Source organism: Lichenostomus cassidix, chromosome 3 (assembly GCF_008360975.1).
Source record: "Lichenostomus cassidix isolate B80296 chromosome 3, HeHo_3.0, whole genome shotgun sequence".
Lineage (NCBI taxonomy): Eukaryota > Metazoa > Chordata > Aves > Passeriformes > Meliphagidae > Lichenostomus > Lichenostomus cassidix.
The window spans coordinates 81,787,412-81,803,783 of record NC_139483.1 but is presented as its reverse complement, the minus strand read 5'-3'; the positions used below and the strand labels follow the sequence as shown (position 1 = coordinate 81,803,783).

Genomic DNA, 16,372 nt, shown 5'->3' with positions numbered 1-16,372 from the left:
CCCACACTGGTGCAGGGGAAGAGTTTGAAGACCACTCCCCCTGGGGAAAAAGGAGCAGCAGAGACAACATGTCATGAACTGACCACAGCCCTGGTTCTCTGTACCCCTGTGGTGCCCAGGGTGAGGAGACAGAGAAAATTGGGAGTAAAACTAACCCCAGGAAGGGAGGGGTAGGGGGAATTTCTTCATCCAATATTCTATTTCTCCTTATCCTACTCCAATTTCACTGATAATAAATTAATTTTTTCCTATGTTGGGTCTGTTTTGCCCATGACAGTAACTGCTTAGTGATCTCTCCCTGCCCTTATCTCAACCCATGAGCCTTTTGTTGTATTTTGTCTCCCCTGTTCAGCTGAGGAGGGGAGGGATAGAGCAGCTTTGGTGGTCACCCAGCCTCCAGCCAAGGTCAGCCCACCACTCACTTGTAGCAGTATATAAGTAAACATATTAATTTGGGAAAAGGAATACCAATGTCTTCTACTCACTTGAGGTAGCTGTCTCACACACAAAGGTGACGAGATTATCTTGAATCTTTTCAAAGGCATCAAAGTCATCAACAATAAATACATGACGTTCACTGGGCTTGCTGGCAATCTTGGCCAGTTCGTTGTAATCCACATCAGCCACACCAACCACAAAGACACTGAAGCCTGTAAAATAACATTTGTTACTTGAAATGTAGTAAACATACATTACCGTTTTTCATGTCAATATTGTACAAACCATTGACTTGTGAAGATCCACCCGTGAGCACACATTCTGAATATCTTTTCACCCTTTCAAAGCTCAGAAGGTTTTAGACTGGTTTTCGCATTTCTGAAAACTTTCTCCTCTTTCATTGATTTTTTTTGGGCATTATCCAGTCTCATGCAGCCTTGGCTACATAGTACCCTCACTCTTTATTACAAAACGTACAATTCTCTCAACTCTGCAGTATCATAAATCTGTTCTGTTGCCAAAAACTGTACAGACCATTAGTTACCCAGTTGTCTATCTGTTTCCATCTGTTGCATTTCATGCCACTGAGTTTCTCTTTCACTTTCTTAGAGAGGTATTCACCTCACCAACTTTTACTTTCCAAGTTGTCTAATCTTTCTTTCTCTATCATCACCAGACAGACATGGGCAGATTGAGAATGCAATTCATCTTACCTCCCTAACATACTGATTTCAGGACAGGAAAAGTCATTGTCTATAGATGCCTATCTGCTGCTCTCTTCACCAGTCATAAAAAGACCCTAAATGATGACCTTAGACTAGACATTTAGTTGTTAGATTTCTTAAGTCAAATGAGAAGAACCAGATTCTAGAATTCAATCATATCACCAGGTGTAAATTTCATTGACGAGAAACTCCTCAGACATTGGAAAAGCCACTTGGAGGTTGAAAGTGGAATTCACATGTATTCCAAATGATAAAAGTGTCTTTTTTTACTTTTTCTTTCCCAAAAAAATGGAGGTAATTATTCCCCTGTAGCCAATTCTGGTGAAACTTTGGCTGAAATACTCTGTCCAACTGTGGCTAGCACAGGTTTTTCCCATGAGAAGTTTTCTTGTGTTTTGTAAATAAAGATAAAGTTTGGATGTTATTGGAACAGTGCCCCAGAACTTGGGCAGTGCAGCCCTGGCCAATCAGGCCTGGGGGAAGGCTTCTGACTGACCAATCTGGGTGACTTTTGAGAACTCTATATATGTGATGAAATCAAAACAATAAAGGTCATTCCTTCTTGCCACTGAGAACCGATGCATTCATTACTCTGCTAGCTGCTCAACAGCGACATCCAACTTTGAGCATGAATTGAGATGTGTAGAAAACAAAACAAGTAGACAAGAGACTAAAAATGATAAGAGGTTTGGAAAACCTGATCAACATGAGATTGAAGGAAATAGGTTTGTTTCGTCTAGAAAAGAGAAGACAGAAAGAGGAGATGACAACAGATTTCAAATACAAAGTCCCGTTACAGTGGACAGTGATCAACTTCTTTCCTGGTTAATTACGTAAATGAAGACAATTTCACTGGCCTGAAGAAAGACTTACATGAAATGCAAGACAAAGGTCTCCCATTAGTAGGGTAGTTAAGCACTGAAGCATATTGTCCAGGGAGACTTTAGAAACCTTCTGGGCAGAGCTAATTCCTTCAGATTACAGAGACAAAGGTGACCGCTTGTGGTTTACATGCATGTGATTCCCATAAGAAAGTACAACATCTCCCTGCTCAGAGATCAGGACTAGATGGTTCATACACTGAAACGCAAAACGCCGAGCGTTGGGACAAGAACAGATTGCTACACTCTCATAAGCCACAGTCATCAAATCTGATGAGGAAGTCCAATGCTTCTCAGCTCAAAAGGCAATAAAGGACTCCATTCAGACCCAGCTCCTTCAAAAACAGTTACTTTAATTGGAGAGCCACTGGTCTATACAAGATGAAACATAAATCTCAGCAAACCAGGTCCATTAAATCATAAGCACTAGAATGGAGTATACTTCCCAATGATCCCTGGAGTCTACATGCTGAGAAGAGAAAGAAGTAACCAAATGCAACATCTTTGAAATCATATGCATGAAGAATTACTTGAAAGCTTTGGGAAGCCACATCCTTCCCCAGAGAGAAGGCTTAAGGAAGAAAATATAAGTCTGGGTCCAGAGATTGCAAATTCTGTGAATAGGTTTGAGGTTTTACCAAATACTCAGAATACATTTCTGAGTCCATAAAGGATGAATAAATGATTTCCAGATAATTGAAGCAATAGAGAAATTAATCAGTCACATACTGTAAATTGCTTACCAGAGTGCTGTATGACCGTTGCTGCTTTCCTCACCTCATCCTGAGATCGACCATCTGTGACAACAACAAGTACCTTGGGGACACCTCGCCTCATACCACTCTCCCAAGTCAAAACCTTTTCTTTGATAAATGTTAGGGCTTTTCCTGCAAAGTGTACAATAAACAAGGAATCATCCATATTATCCACAAGAGAAGAATTATTTTACTTCAAAAGGGCAAAAGCCACAGAGCTAAAACACAACAGAAAAACCTACTTCTACAGCCATGTAATATTAGGATAATTAGGCAGTTTTTGAAAATATTTTATCTTACAGAAATATAATTACAGCCCAGAAATACCTGTCCTTGTGTTTCCTCCTCTGTATTGAATATTTTGAAGAGCTCCCAGAGCCTGGGCTTTGTCATCAAATGTATTCAGTTTAAATTCAGATTTTGCCTCATCACTGTACTGCACAAACGAAACCTGAAATTGAATATATCACAATGTTCAGTATCATACCTGCACATTCAGATCAGCTCTCTCTACTGAAATATGTATTTTGGTATACTAATAAGTATTAAATGATCAAAAATTCTTTTTCAAATATGTCTGATTATGGACACACATACATATTTTTATATATAGACAGAACACTAATGTGCATGCAACTGTCCTTTCTTTCCTTCTTTCTTTCTTTTTCTTCTGAGTATAAAATGGAATATGGACTTAAATGTGTATGATTAAATTCTTGCTATTACTATGGTGAGGTATATATGCCTATTCTCTACTTCTGAGCAGAGGTACAGTATCTACTAAGCCTTTTCCAGCTGGTTTTTAAGAATAAAAAAGAATTTGTCAATAGAATGTCAATAAAGTTGGATACATACACATGTATACTCTCTTGCCTTAAATACTGAAATACAATCACTTTAATACAATCATTTTAATCTTTAGATATTATTTTTTTGCTCCTTTCAATATTCTGTAAAATTGAAATATTTATTTTATTTTTTCACACTATTTTAATGCTAAACAGAAATCTTTCTGTATATATATATTCATATTTGTTGTAGTAAATTCCCCTTTTAAAGTTATTCATATCCAATTCAAAACCCAAGATTACTGCATCTCAAAAAGTATGTGACTTCATTATTTTGCTAAATATTAGCATTTAAATGTGTCTGTCAGCTATATTGTCTTCTCTATTTCCAGGCTGGGGACCTGGAATATTAGCAAGAAAAAAATATGAAACAAAAAATAAATGGAAAGGAAAACTACCCTGTAGAGATTAGAGCTAAGAAGAATAAAGAGTGTCTGAGACAGAGTAAAATTGAGGAGCTTTTCCTTTAAAAGTATAGAGAGTTAAAGATAAGGAAGCAGATAGCTAAAAAATATGCCTAGAAGATGAAAAGCAGACCTTGAAAAATATAAATATTTTTTATAGGTACTGGGGGAAATCACAATATCAAAAAAACCCTCAAAACCACAAGCAAACTTTCAACTTCCTAACCAAAGAAAATGCATTGCACCTGCAGGTCTCTGCAGCACTCCAGAAATACCATGCAAGAAACTCTCTCAGACCTCCTGTCATTCATTTCATTTAGTGAAAGAGAAATGGTTATGGGAACCTACACAGTGATTTCATCCAGCTTCCTACAAGTGGAAGAAAAATTATAATAGTGTAATACTTATGGCAAGAAGCCTGACAGGAAGTTACTTTGACGTAACTACGACCAGCCCAGGACTTCTGAAAGTCTATTCCTCATTTACTATTACTGTTTACGCTCTAAAAATGCACTAAGTCATTAAGAGGACCTTTTCATATTTTTACTAAGCCCATGTGGAGAGGGCCCATGTTACCAGGTATGAAAAGGCTTCTGCAAGCACCTCTTTGAAAGGGATTCTGCCTATTTAATACAGTGGGATTCTAGGGAGTTCAGCAATGGTTAGTCAGCTGAACCCTGCATGCACAGGACTCGTTTTTTTACACTAGGCAATTGAACTCTAACCCTCAATCAAAAAATCAGAATGTCTCCAAAGCAGATTTCTGCTATGACACAGAAAAAAACTAATAAGAACTCAGCTGTGTGCCAGTTGTTCATGCCCTATTCAAATAAATGAAAATATAAAATTGTCCATACATTGCAACCCAGTTTCTGTACCTGGAGGATTCCCATATACTATAATTTTTGTATTTCAGAATATTAACATTTCAAAATATACTGGATTTTCCTTGTACTTACAAAATGGCCAATACATTTAATAAACAATAGACATGCACACACACATACATGCGACATAAAACAATCTAACACGAAAAAATGACAGCATTCTGAAATAAAGTAGTAATTGAGCTTCATCTTCATTTTCCCTCCAAAATGTACTCAATAAAAATAGCAAACTTACCTGGATTCCGGCAGGATTAATCAAATCAAAGGCTCCTACTGTATTAAAAACAAATTTCACTACTTTGTTGAAATTATCATCACCAATACTCCAGGAAGCATCAGTCAAGAATACTATGTCTGCTTTGGCACCTCTGCATACTGAAAAAACCAAGAAAAGGAAGCCTTAAAATGCATCAACCATATCACCTTGAAATAAATATTGCTTCAAAATTTGAAAATTCAAGAATGACAAATATTCAGCAAATGTCTACTACCACGCTGTCAACCTGGCACATGAGTAATGCTCAACACAAAAACATTTATTAAAGTATATCAAAGAAAATATCAAGAAATATGGAAGAGCTCAAGAATCAAATGTAAATGTTTTTAATTACTTTTTTTTTCTGAGCAGCTACCACTAAACATAAATTGTCTTCTGTGAGCAGATAATATCATAGACTTGCTGCAGAGCTACAGAATATCAATAATTTTTCCGCAAAGGTTTGCATCTTGCTGTTCTAAACCAGGAAATGCTGGTCTAGTAAAGCTCTAGGACAAAGGGATGGCATTAGGAAAGGTCTCAATCTTCATTTCCCTAAAATGTTGTGGTAGTTTTTACTCTACTTAAAGTTACGAAAAATGGAAGTAAACTATGAAGTAGCAATGTGGCAGCACAGAAACCTTTCCCATGGGAATTTCTCTTCTTCTTTTATGTTTTATAAATAAAGATAAAGTTTCATGTTATTGAAACAGCCTTTTGAATACAGGCAGTTAAATGCCTGGGCCAATCAATCCCTGGGGGCGGATGATTGTTGGTCCAATCCGAACGGCCCTCTGATGTGTATATAAATCTGTTAATTATTTAATAAAGTAGTTCTTTCTAGCCTTCGGAAAGGACTCGCCTCTTCACTCTGCTAACGGTGCATCAGTGACACAGCAAAGCAACCACACTAAAATATTGAATAATTCTAGAAATAAACATACCATCCCGAGCTGGAGGGATTGTGGGAGGTGGAGGAGGTGTAGGTGGTGGAGTTGGTGCCTCTGTAGGTTTGAGGACTGAAATGAAAAAATAATTTTATTCTACAGCTGAACCAAGGCAAGTTCTATTGCTAAAACTAAAAGTTCACAGTATCTATTACCTACCTGTATGCTCCCTCATAGAGACTGGAGGCCCCTCAAGGTTAGGGGTCTGAACAAAGACGGTAGCATTGTATTCTGTGTCTGGTGAGAGGCCAGTAAAACAGTGGCTCGTTTCCGACCCACGTATTGTGATTTCCTGTCCTCTGGAACCTGTCAACAAAAGCCCAACAGAAAGTAAGTTCGAACCTAGTACTTCCCTTCTAATATATGTACATGTAAGTGCTGAAATGAAGACACATCTTGAGAGGAGTTTGGAGCCAATGGGCCAGCAGTCTTATTCTCGTCCCATAAGAGCCTTCCTAGACCAAAACTTTGAGTTGATTATGAGCCCTGGAGCAACTGGAAACTAACATTGAAGCGTAAATGTGAAATCAGGTAACTGGTAGATGTAGGGTCCCTTGACAATAAGCAGCACTCCCTCTTTGCAGCTTTTTCACCAGTCAAGAAAAACAGGTTATGCTTAGAGCTTTAAAGCTCAACCAGATGTATCATTCTGGTTGGTGCTTGCTACCAACCCAAATAAGTGATGCTGTCACTAATATAAGACATTTATGGCTCCAGAAAACACAAAAAATAGAACACACCATCAGTTGGGTTTAGCTTCAGTCTGTAGGAAGTTGCTGATCGATGAGGTGACCACCGGATACAGAAAGTATCCCAACCCACTTTGTAACTGGTTAGGTCAGTGACATTCAGATATACTGTGAAAAGAGAAAAAGATAAATTGTTCTCTGGAAAATAGTATGCACACCAAAATGAAAATTATGGTAGCAGTGCTGGTCTGGAAGTTGATTTTTAAAAATACTCAAAGAAAGAAAGAGCAGTTCTACTCAAATCTCTTTTGTTACACCCTAAAGATCCCCACCTAGCTATTTACAAAAGCCCAAAATCCCATATTGGGTAACATCCCATTTTATGAGTTTTCACATGAAGCTGATTTCCTTACAAAATAAGAAACTACCAAAAATAAAAATCTGACTCAAATATGTGGCAGTATGAAAAAAATTTACTGAGTCAGGATTCTTGATTCTTCTTAACTGAGGAAATTTTTTGAAGTTCCTTAGCTAAGCCCAACATCAAAATCACTGGACATTCCTATGAGGTAAAAGCAGTGTATATAAACCATAGACCTGTTTAGCAACATGGTTAGATTCTGTAGTACCCTGGAGACAGTTAAAGATTGATTCCAACTATAGCTTAACAAAATTTTAGGAAGTAGACTAGCAAATTTTATGTCATCAAATCATTACTTAAAAATATATCTTCATTACTGTTTCCAAGGTTAGTATTTTTAAGTTCTACATCACAGACAGATGATAGGTATTCTCCATAAGAGGATGCTCAGGCTTTCTAGCAGCCAGCCTTCAAAATCTTCTCTTAATCGATGTTATCTCAGACCAGCACACATATCTAACATGAACAAAATTATTCTGACTTACACGTAGTGCCTTGATCTGTCAAAGGTATACTCATTCCAGAATCATACTGGGCATAAACATTCACATCATAAGTAGTACTGGGAGACAGATTATGCAAGGTGTAGGAAGTCACTTCTCCCACAAAAACTTCCATGGGCTCATTTGAACCTTGGATTGAAAGGAAGCATTAAGTGGAGAAAGAATCACGATTACATGAGCTACAAAACTATTCTCTTACATGTCATTAAATGCTAACCTCATTTTTTTTAAAACAAAGCATATTGATTTCCTAAATTTTAGCATATTACAATGTTGCAAACAGAATACACACATAATTTTACAAACTATTGTACAATGTTTGTGTTCAGCTTCTAGAAAGGCGTGCATATTGCTTGAAGGCCACATAAAGGTTATGTAAGACATTAGTACTAAATTCTCATCTCACTTACACCATTTCATGCCCTTAGAAGGACAAGAGGTATTAAAAAGGTTAAAAACAAACCAAGTCACTGTATAAAGTCTTAACTATAAATCCCTGTAATTAATTGTACAAAACTGCATTTGATAGTTTGTGTTTATTATAAAATACTGATCATAAGACTGAAGCTTTCATGAAATAAATAGATCTTTGAACACAAAGATTTCATGATACATACGATTTCTACTCTGGTCTGCCATTCTGACCATTCTCGCTGTTCTGAGAGGGTATACTCAGAATGAACAGGTTTTCTTACCCACAGGTTTGTATACAATTTTATAGCCAAGAACGGGGGATGGCGAAGGATCCCAGGAAACTCTGAAACGTGTATACCATTCATCAGTTATATACATGTTTTGAGGAGGGAGTAGGCCAACTAAAAAGAAAGAAAGAAAACCATTCTAATTAGGCTAGTAATTGTCTTTAAATCTCTAGAAATGCAGATTGTTACACTGCAAGGTAACAATCACATCAAGGACTTAATTAACTTAATGAAACTTTAACAATGTTGAAATGCTCAAGTGTCTTAATCTTAAAAAATAATAAACAATATGAAAACTATAATTACCAGTTCTGCCATTTCCAGTCAGTTGTCCACCATCTCCATCTTCATACACAGCAACAACAGTAATTTTATATGGTGTGTCTGATTGTAGTGGTTGTAGTATCACATTATTCCTTATCCCAGGAACTGTTGTCTAGAATACAAAAGAAACACAGATAAACACACTCACAGTCTTGTTACTGATCTGTAGTGACAGCAGCTAGAAACAAAAATATATTCTGATATTTGGCACACTTATTTTCATGTCCACTATAGAAAAAGTCATTCGGGATATCTTAAGGGTTATAGCCTATAAATAATTATCAGTATTTGTTATTTTGAATTACAAAACACTGTGGCCATCATAAAACCATAAATCAAATTGACTCTTCAGTCCCAACATCAGACAGAGATGCTCCAATTCTTCTCCAAGATTTCAGTCCTGTTTCCTCATAGAAAGGTAAAAGTCATAATGATGTGTTTGTTTTCTTGGCAGAAACAAGTTACTCTGAGAGGGAAGCTCTAAATATTCTGATATAAAAAAATTTCCCTATTTATGCATCCCTCAATGTCCTCAACTTCCTTATGCAGCCATGCACTATTGCTCCCTTCCAATGAAAATGTAGGTATAATTCCAAAAGTGATACTGTTCCATAAAGAAGCCACAAAGCACTGAAACTATGGGAAGTAATTTGAGCTATCTATCTCAAAAGCACATCCCAGTCAGAATTTGCTATTAGCGCTTGATTAAAATTTTCAGTTTGAGACTTGCTGTTTTTATGGATTGTGCAATCTTTTCTGCAAAGAAGATATGTGTATTGATAAATATGTGTGTCCTGATTAACAAGTCCAGTAGGGAATTTTCAAACAGTGAATTTTCAGCATGTGCTATACAATAATGTAAAGGCGATAATAGCATTTAAATAGCACTCCATACATATAATTTTGGCTGGTAGCAGCTGGCAGGAATTCTGCTGTTGACATCTGCAGAATCTGAGCTTAGCTTTGCTATAAATACTCTGTGAATTTTATAAGCTTCCGAATGACTTGCGTTATCATTAAGCTGCAGGAAATGAAACACAAACACTTAAAATTTGCACTGAAACTTAGAACAGCAACTTAGATGCTGAATCAAAGTTACCATTGTTTTCTTATTAGACTCTGCCAACTCTCTTCAATTTATAAAATGCAGACTTATGTTTATTCTGTATCTTAGCCCACTGCCTTCATAATGAATAGAGTATGAATAGATGACTACTTACTGTATCACCATTGAACAAAATGCCAGGAAGCAGATTCTATTCAGAATGTTCTGATTAATGTGTGACTCACATATTTAACATTATTTTACACACATATTTGTTCTTTAAACCATATATGTTCTGCAGCTCTATGAAAAAACCTGTTTCATACAAACCATGGTTCTTAGCATTGACAACGATGACCAAAGTAACCACAGAGCCTGCAAAGTGTTTTACATGTAGAACAAGTGTCTTTGTTTTTCTGTAGCCTAAAGAATCAACTGAGAATGCCTCAGTGCTTACTAAGGAATGACAGAACTTACATATTCATCGATAGGGTCTCCCACAGTGGGTGAATAAATGATTCTGTACTGCTGGACCGGCCCATCAGCATGGTCCCATTGTACAGAAAGGCTGTTTGTAGTCTCACCAAATACTCTCACATTCCTTGGACCACTGCGAGGCACTAAAGAATGAAAATACAGAAGGTTGTATGGGGCATGATACCTCTAGTTCAGTGTCACCCTCATCAATTCAAATGTTGCCCTGAAGCCAAAGTCAAGCACCCTTCCTGAAACCCGGAATAAATATACACAGGGAGATTAAGTCAATGGTAATACAGAAGTGCCTGAAGGTCTTAAATACAAAGAGGGTCTCACTGGAAGAACTGGACCAGTATGGAGGGGAGGGAACATCAAGGAGATGTGCAAAGTGAGCATCTACCTACATTCAGCTTCTCAGACTTCTGCAGACAAGTATCACCATAGCCTGTCACATCTTCAAATTTTAGATGAATATGGGGATTTCACAGGGCAAACATAGAAGCAGCAAAAGAGAGATGGCTTATTGCTATTGACAGGTTCTGTACATGTTATTTCTAGTATGAATTTTAAGGCAGCTAAGTATAAGCCAACCAGGATCCCATGAGCTAAGTTGTAACAAGGAAGTTTTAGTGTTTAGATGTCTCCAGCAAAAAAACAAATGTCTGGGGAGGCCAAAATATACAATTACCACATCAGATACAGAACTTGAAACACTTTTTTATCTGTTGACAACTAATCTTACCCATCTTAATGTGCTATATTTTTTTTAAAAACGACAAATTGTTATTTATCTGTAATTTGATTTTAAGAACAGCCTTTAAACTCTTACACATTCAAATTCAGCTTATTTCCCAACTGAGAATTATGTTGCTAGTTATTCATGTACCACAACTGACAAAGAGCAAAAGTTCCCTGCCACAGAGGCCTGTAATTGCTGCAGCCATCACTCAGATGCATTATTCAGAGCTGCACTAAATGGCTTACATTATTTGTGATTGTAAACAATTTCATTAGTCCTCCACACACAGATTTTGACATATATTTCACAACATAAGTACTGACTGACTCTTACATGTTCTTCCCTGTGCTTGGCTTGGATTTCCCTCTCCATCTGCATACAGAGCTATGACATTTATTGAGTAAGCAGTGTCAGGAGTCAAGCGCTCCAGGACCACATCACGAGTGTTGGCTGGTACCACAATCTAAAACAGAAACAAAAAGCACCTATATAAATAAAGTTGCAGTTTGTACCATATCTTTTTAGAAAAAGTTAAATGAAATATAGAAAAATTGGGAACATAACCATGCTGCACACTGTCCAAGAAAAACAAAAGTTTTTTAAACAAAAGTTTAAAATAAAAAAACAATATTGATAAAAATTCAATAGCAGGTAAAACAAGTTGAAGGAACTCTTATTCTGCAAATAGAATTGTTATTTTTTTACATTTTACATAAGAATAATTTCGAAAAAAAGGAGAAACATTCATGAACAGAAACTTAAAAAGTAAATTCTGTCACAGTTTATTAACATATAGAGGACATAAAAAGTCCCTACGGTTCTTTACATAAAAACATGTACATCTACATGTACAATATAGGTGTACATTTTGCATGAGTACATTCACAGTTGAAGCTTTAAAACTACACTTATTCCTATATAAATCCAAGAACTCTTACTTCACACCTGGAGGCCATATTTTTATCCATACTCAGACTTCACTGCTCACCAAATCCTACTAAACAGTAATGATTTGGGGTAAGCAGATGGTTTAGTGGTAAAATCACATAAACCTGGCATTTGGTTTCATAATTATAAAATTCCTAATAAATAGTTGTTGTCTCTTACTCTCTTACCAAAAAAAAAAAAAAAATAACTCATCTTCATCTGCAATATGATAAAGGATACTCAATCTTCAATACACGGTTTTGAAAAGGAGATTCTTATTTCTTATTTCTTTCATTTCACCAAATTAAGCCTTTATTAACAATGGACTAGACTCATAAACACAGTGTTTTCAGCAGAGACTCTCATAGGCAGACAGTTGGCCTGAGTTTACTGTTCTTTTTTACACACATTGAAGGAAGCAATATTCTCTACACACAGTTGACTAATAGTAAAAAAGCTAAACTACTTACAGATTCTGATGGCCTTGGGCCAGACAGTGGAGCATAATTAATTCTATATTGCTGTACTGGACCTGGAGCAGGTTCCCAACGGACATTCATGCTGTTTGGTGTAGGATTGTAAACGTGAATGTTTCTTGGTGTTCCTCTCTCCACTAGATCAAGGGCAAATTATATTAAGTTTTACAAAGTTGCTTGTGTAAGTCTATTTCTACTTGCATTTACAACAGTGCTCAAAAGAAGACGAAAAGCACCTCAGCCCAAGATAAACACATTACTTTTGTTAGCCCAAAATTTAAAAAGCTAAGAATCTCAGTGTTTAATCTTTCCAAACTTCTGTATCAGGCAGCAAAATATGTGTTTGTACTGCAAATTGAAAGTATGATCATCTTTGTTACCCTATTGTTGATCAGACAAGTATAAAAAGTAGCCACAAACTACACGTTTTAGGTCATGTTGACATTAGCAGCTCAAACTTCCTGGAAAATTTTAAGTAAATGGTATGGACATTAGCATGGATTAACACCAATATTTGCTGTTTGTTCACCAGTATTGTTACTGGCACTACAATTTTACTGTTCTGTGAAGTAAACAGTAAGTTTATTGCACAACTTTCTAGCTGAACTTGCCCAAGATTAGTGGATTTTTGAAATCCTTCACATGAATAAGCAAAGGAAACAGAATAAGTTACAGAGCTGCAACAATAACCACACAGGTAAACAGAATGTTTTGCATTTATGTTTTAGTTTTTGGGAAAATAAACTTCCACTTTTGATGTAAAATCAATTTCTAATCATCTGAGGCCATTCATAAAAAACTCCCAACATTTTCTTGAAAAGGACTGTTTTACTTACAAGTGCGTCCAGTGTCAGAGGTACGTCCACCATCCCCCTCAGGGAAAACTGGAACCACAGTTACAGTGTAAGGTGTATTGGGCTCAAGAGTCCTCAGGATGACATAGTTTGTGTTTCCTGGTACTGTGGTCTACAAATTTAAAAGTAAAGGCAGGGGCAAAAAACATACAAAAACATGCTAAATAATTTTTTTTTTTTTTAATTTCTCACTTACTCCCCCACCATATCTCATTTCCACACTGAATGCTTACTCCCCCACTGCATCTTATTTTCAGACTGGGTGTGATGAAAACTTTACAAAAGGTGAAGCTTAAAATAAGTCATTCATGGTATCTTCTGGAACTGCCTTTCAAGAAGGTTCTGTCTCACACCTAATACAAGTGAGTTCTATGCTCTCCTATAAAATCCCTTGTAGCTCTCTCCGCTTTTGGGTCCAGATCCTGCTCTGCTAATAAAAGTAGCGGAATCTGCAGTGATCTCTTTAATGACTACTATGTAGCAGCTGAGAGGCATTAAAATATTACTTTCTAAATCAAAAAAATAAACATTACATAACACTACAATGTGCTAATGACAAGAAGTAATGAGCAGGTCATGTTCAGAAATAAAAGCATTTAAGAATATTTGTCATCAGTAGCACTTTAGATGCCATTGAAACAATGGCATTCATGTACGACTCATTTCATGTGCACATTAAATTGCACTGATGTAGAAAAAGTAACACAATTGGGAGACAATATTTCTTAGTCTGCAGCAAGGGGTTTCCTATTTTCAGGATTCTTTTAGCTCTTTATTAATTAAGTCATTTCAGGAGATTAGAACATGGATTTTTCTGCTTTCTCAAATACCATTGAAGCTGACTGCCTACATGATTTCTATAGCAGTAAAAATGGGTAGAAATTAGGTCTGTCTACTTTATAGCTTTTTATGCACCCTGAAGTCAGCTTTATATTCACACACAGGGCCCTAAGAATAAAGAAACAAAAAATGTGTGTGGTGTTAAATCCCTGTGCTAAGAATTGATCCCTGATGGTGATGGTCTACTTTCTGAAATCAAACATCTGTAATACATACGGGAGAAACTTTCATGGAGGTGCTGTGCATTTTCTCCAGGGTAGCTATGAACAAAAAAAAGGCCAGTGCACAGGCAAACAAGACCTATTTCACTCAGCAGCATTTCTCTCACCAGTACCATGAGCTGTAATTTATCTGAGATGGTTAGTGAGATCCACATGAAGAATTTACCATTTCTTCTGCACCTCCAGCTGTAGGTCGGTAAAACACTTTGTACTGGCGAGGACTTCCTTCTGCATGATCCCATCTAACATTCAGAGTACTGGTAGTAGGGTCATAAACTAGCAAATTCCTCACAGTGGTGAGAGGTTCTGAAACAGATCAATGAGCTGTCAGAAATATGGAACCTTATTTGCTAACTTTTGCTGTCAGATCATGCTTCTGTAATATATCCTTCAGAAATTTAAAAAACAACAGGTTTAGGTGCTCATGTTAAATCTTATTTATTTTCATTAATCAGCCCCATCCAACAGCATAAGCAATGCTAAATGCAGTTAGAATGCTAAATGTAGAAAAATTTAATACTGGACACTGTTTTGGAATTACACAATGAGTTCATTAGGACTCTTTTCTTCATTCCTCACCAAACACATTGCTGTGTCTGACTTTCCATTGCAAGCTCATAATTAAATATAACTGAATTAATAAATATATAGTTAGATAATTAATTAAATATAATGAAATGGGTTTTATACCTGCAGTGTCTCTGACAGCAAAGCACTCAGTGATTTCTATTACAGGATCAAAAGATTGCATCAACATAGGTAGAGTCCTAAAGTACACACTCTGAAGGTCAGCCTCTGAATTGAAGATGCTTAAAAGCACACATATATGAGAGTAACATGCCTTCAGATGACTTAAGGTATTTATTACATTGTGGCATAAAACAATTAAACAAATTAAAATGAGTAAGAAGTTCCATAGTAAGATTTAGTTTTCTCTCAGCTCTAAAGTCTAGACTCTCCAGTCTAAGGCAGTGGTCCAGGGTTTCTCTACAGCCAGTAGACTGACAGGAGCTCTTACTATAGAAACTTGAAAGCCACCAAAGGACAAATGACAAATACAGATGGGATGAATTTCACCACAAGAAATTTTTCTCAGCTCATCTGAAAAGCAATTCACCAGTATTGTTTTGTACTTAATAGAAGACCTGAAGAAGTTACTTACTGGTTCTTCCTCGTCCTGTCATTCGTCCACCCTCACCATCTGCATACACTGATGACACAGTGATAGCATATGGTGTGTCAGGCTGCAGCTTCTGTATCACCACGCTGTTCTGTCGTCCTCCAACAGTAGTCTGCAGCAAGACAAAAGGAAAATATTAAAATCTCTTTCATACTGTCTCTTTTATCCTTACTGCTATAGTAAAGAATGCAAGCATTTGATGCAGAGTGGAAACCACTGAAGTATTAAATGCTGTGGTGCTCTTGAGACTGACACTGACAGTAGACATTGAACCATAGTAATATTTAGTACATACTGGATTTAACAAGTTTAGACACAAAGCCACTGCTCTTTAAAATCTCCAAACTTCCATACAACCCCAATTACGTATCAACTGCCATTTCTGTACCAGCACAAATTATATTGTAGCTGCATACATAATATCATTCTTTGTACTTTTAAGACTATCTGCACATTTTCAAAGCCTATACAGCTAATGTGTTTGGCATAACACTTAAAATCATCTGTTGATGAAGAACTGATAATGAGCAAGCGTTTACTCATCTTCACATTTCATAGCAGTCAATTCTTTTAACTTACAAGAATACTATTTTAACTTTCAATCAAACTTTTTCTGTACTCAAATGGATGAAGCTCCTTTCAGAGTACAATTGTTTTTATCACCTCATCATGGCTGCCTACATTTTAGTGTCTATTTGCCTTTCAAAACCTGACACTAAATGATCATGATGGTCTCTGCAGTTCAGTGTGCACTTTTTGCAGATCTGTCTTCAGATCACCTGTGATTCCTCTTGGTGCAGAGGCCATTAAATGTCAGAGAGCACAATAAAAACC

The 16,372-nt window shown here is 36.6% G+C and overlaps 1 protein-coding gene across 1 annotated transcript in view; it reads right to left on the bottom strand.

The window, feature by feature from the left end:
- Window positions 1-16,372, bottom strand: part of COL12A1 (collagen type XII alpha 1 chain) — a 100,405-nt gene that overhangs the window by 31,232 nt on the left and 52,801 nt on the right. The window contains 16 exon segments of the mRNA XM_085056489.1: window positions 486-650; window positions 2,788-2,931; window positions 3,127-3,250; window positions 5,174-5,313; window positions 6,139-6,213; window positions 6,301-6,447; window positions 6,882-6,998; window positions 7,737-7,883; window positions 8,450-8,569; window positions 8,762-8,891; window positions 10,302-10,444; window positions 11,374-11,503; window positions 12,438-12,580; window positions 13,280-13,409; window positions 14,525-14,664; window positions 15,521-15,650. Coding sequence (XP_084912615.1) covers window positions 486-650; window positions 2,788-2,931; window positions 3,127-3,250; window positions 5,174-5,313; window positions 6,139-6,213; window positions 6,301-6,447; window positions 6,882-6,998; window positions 7,737-7,883; window positions 8,450-8,569; window positions 8,762-8,891; window positions 10,302-10,444; window positions 11,374-11,503; window positions 12,438-12,580; window positions 13,280-13,409; window positions 14,525-14,664; window positions 15,521-15,650 — 2,125 coding nt within the window.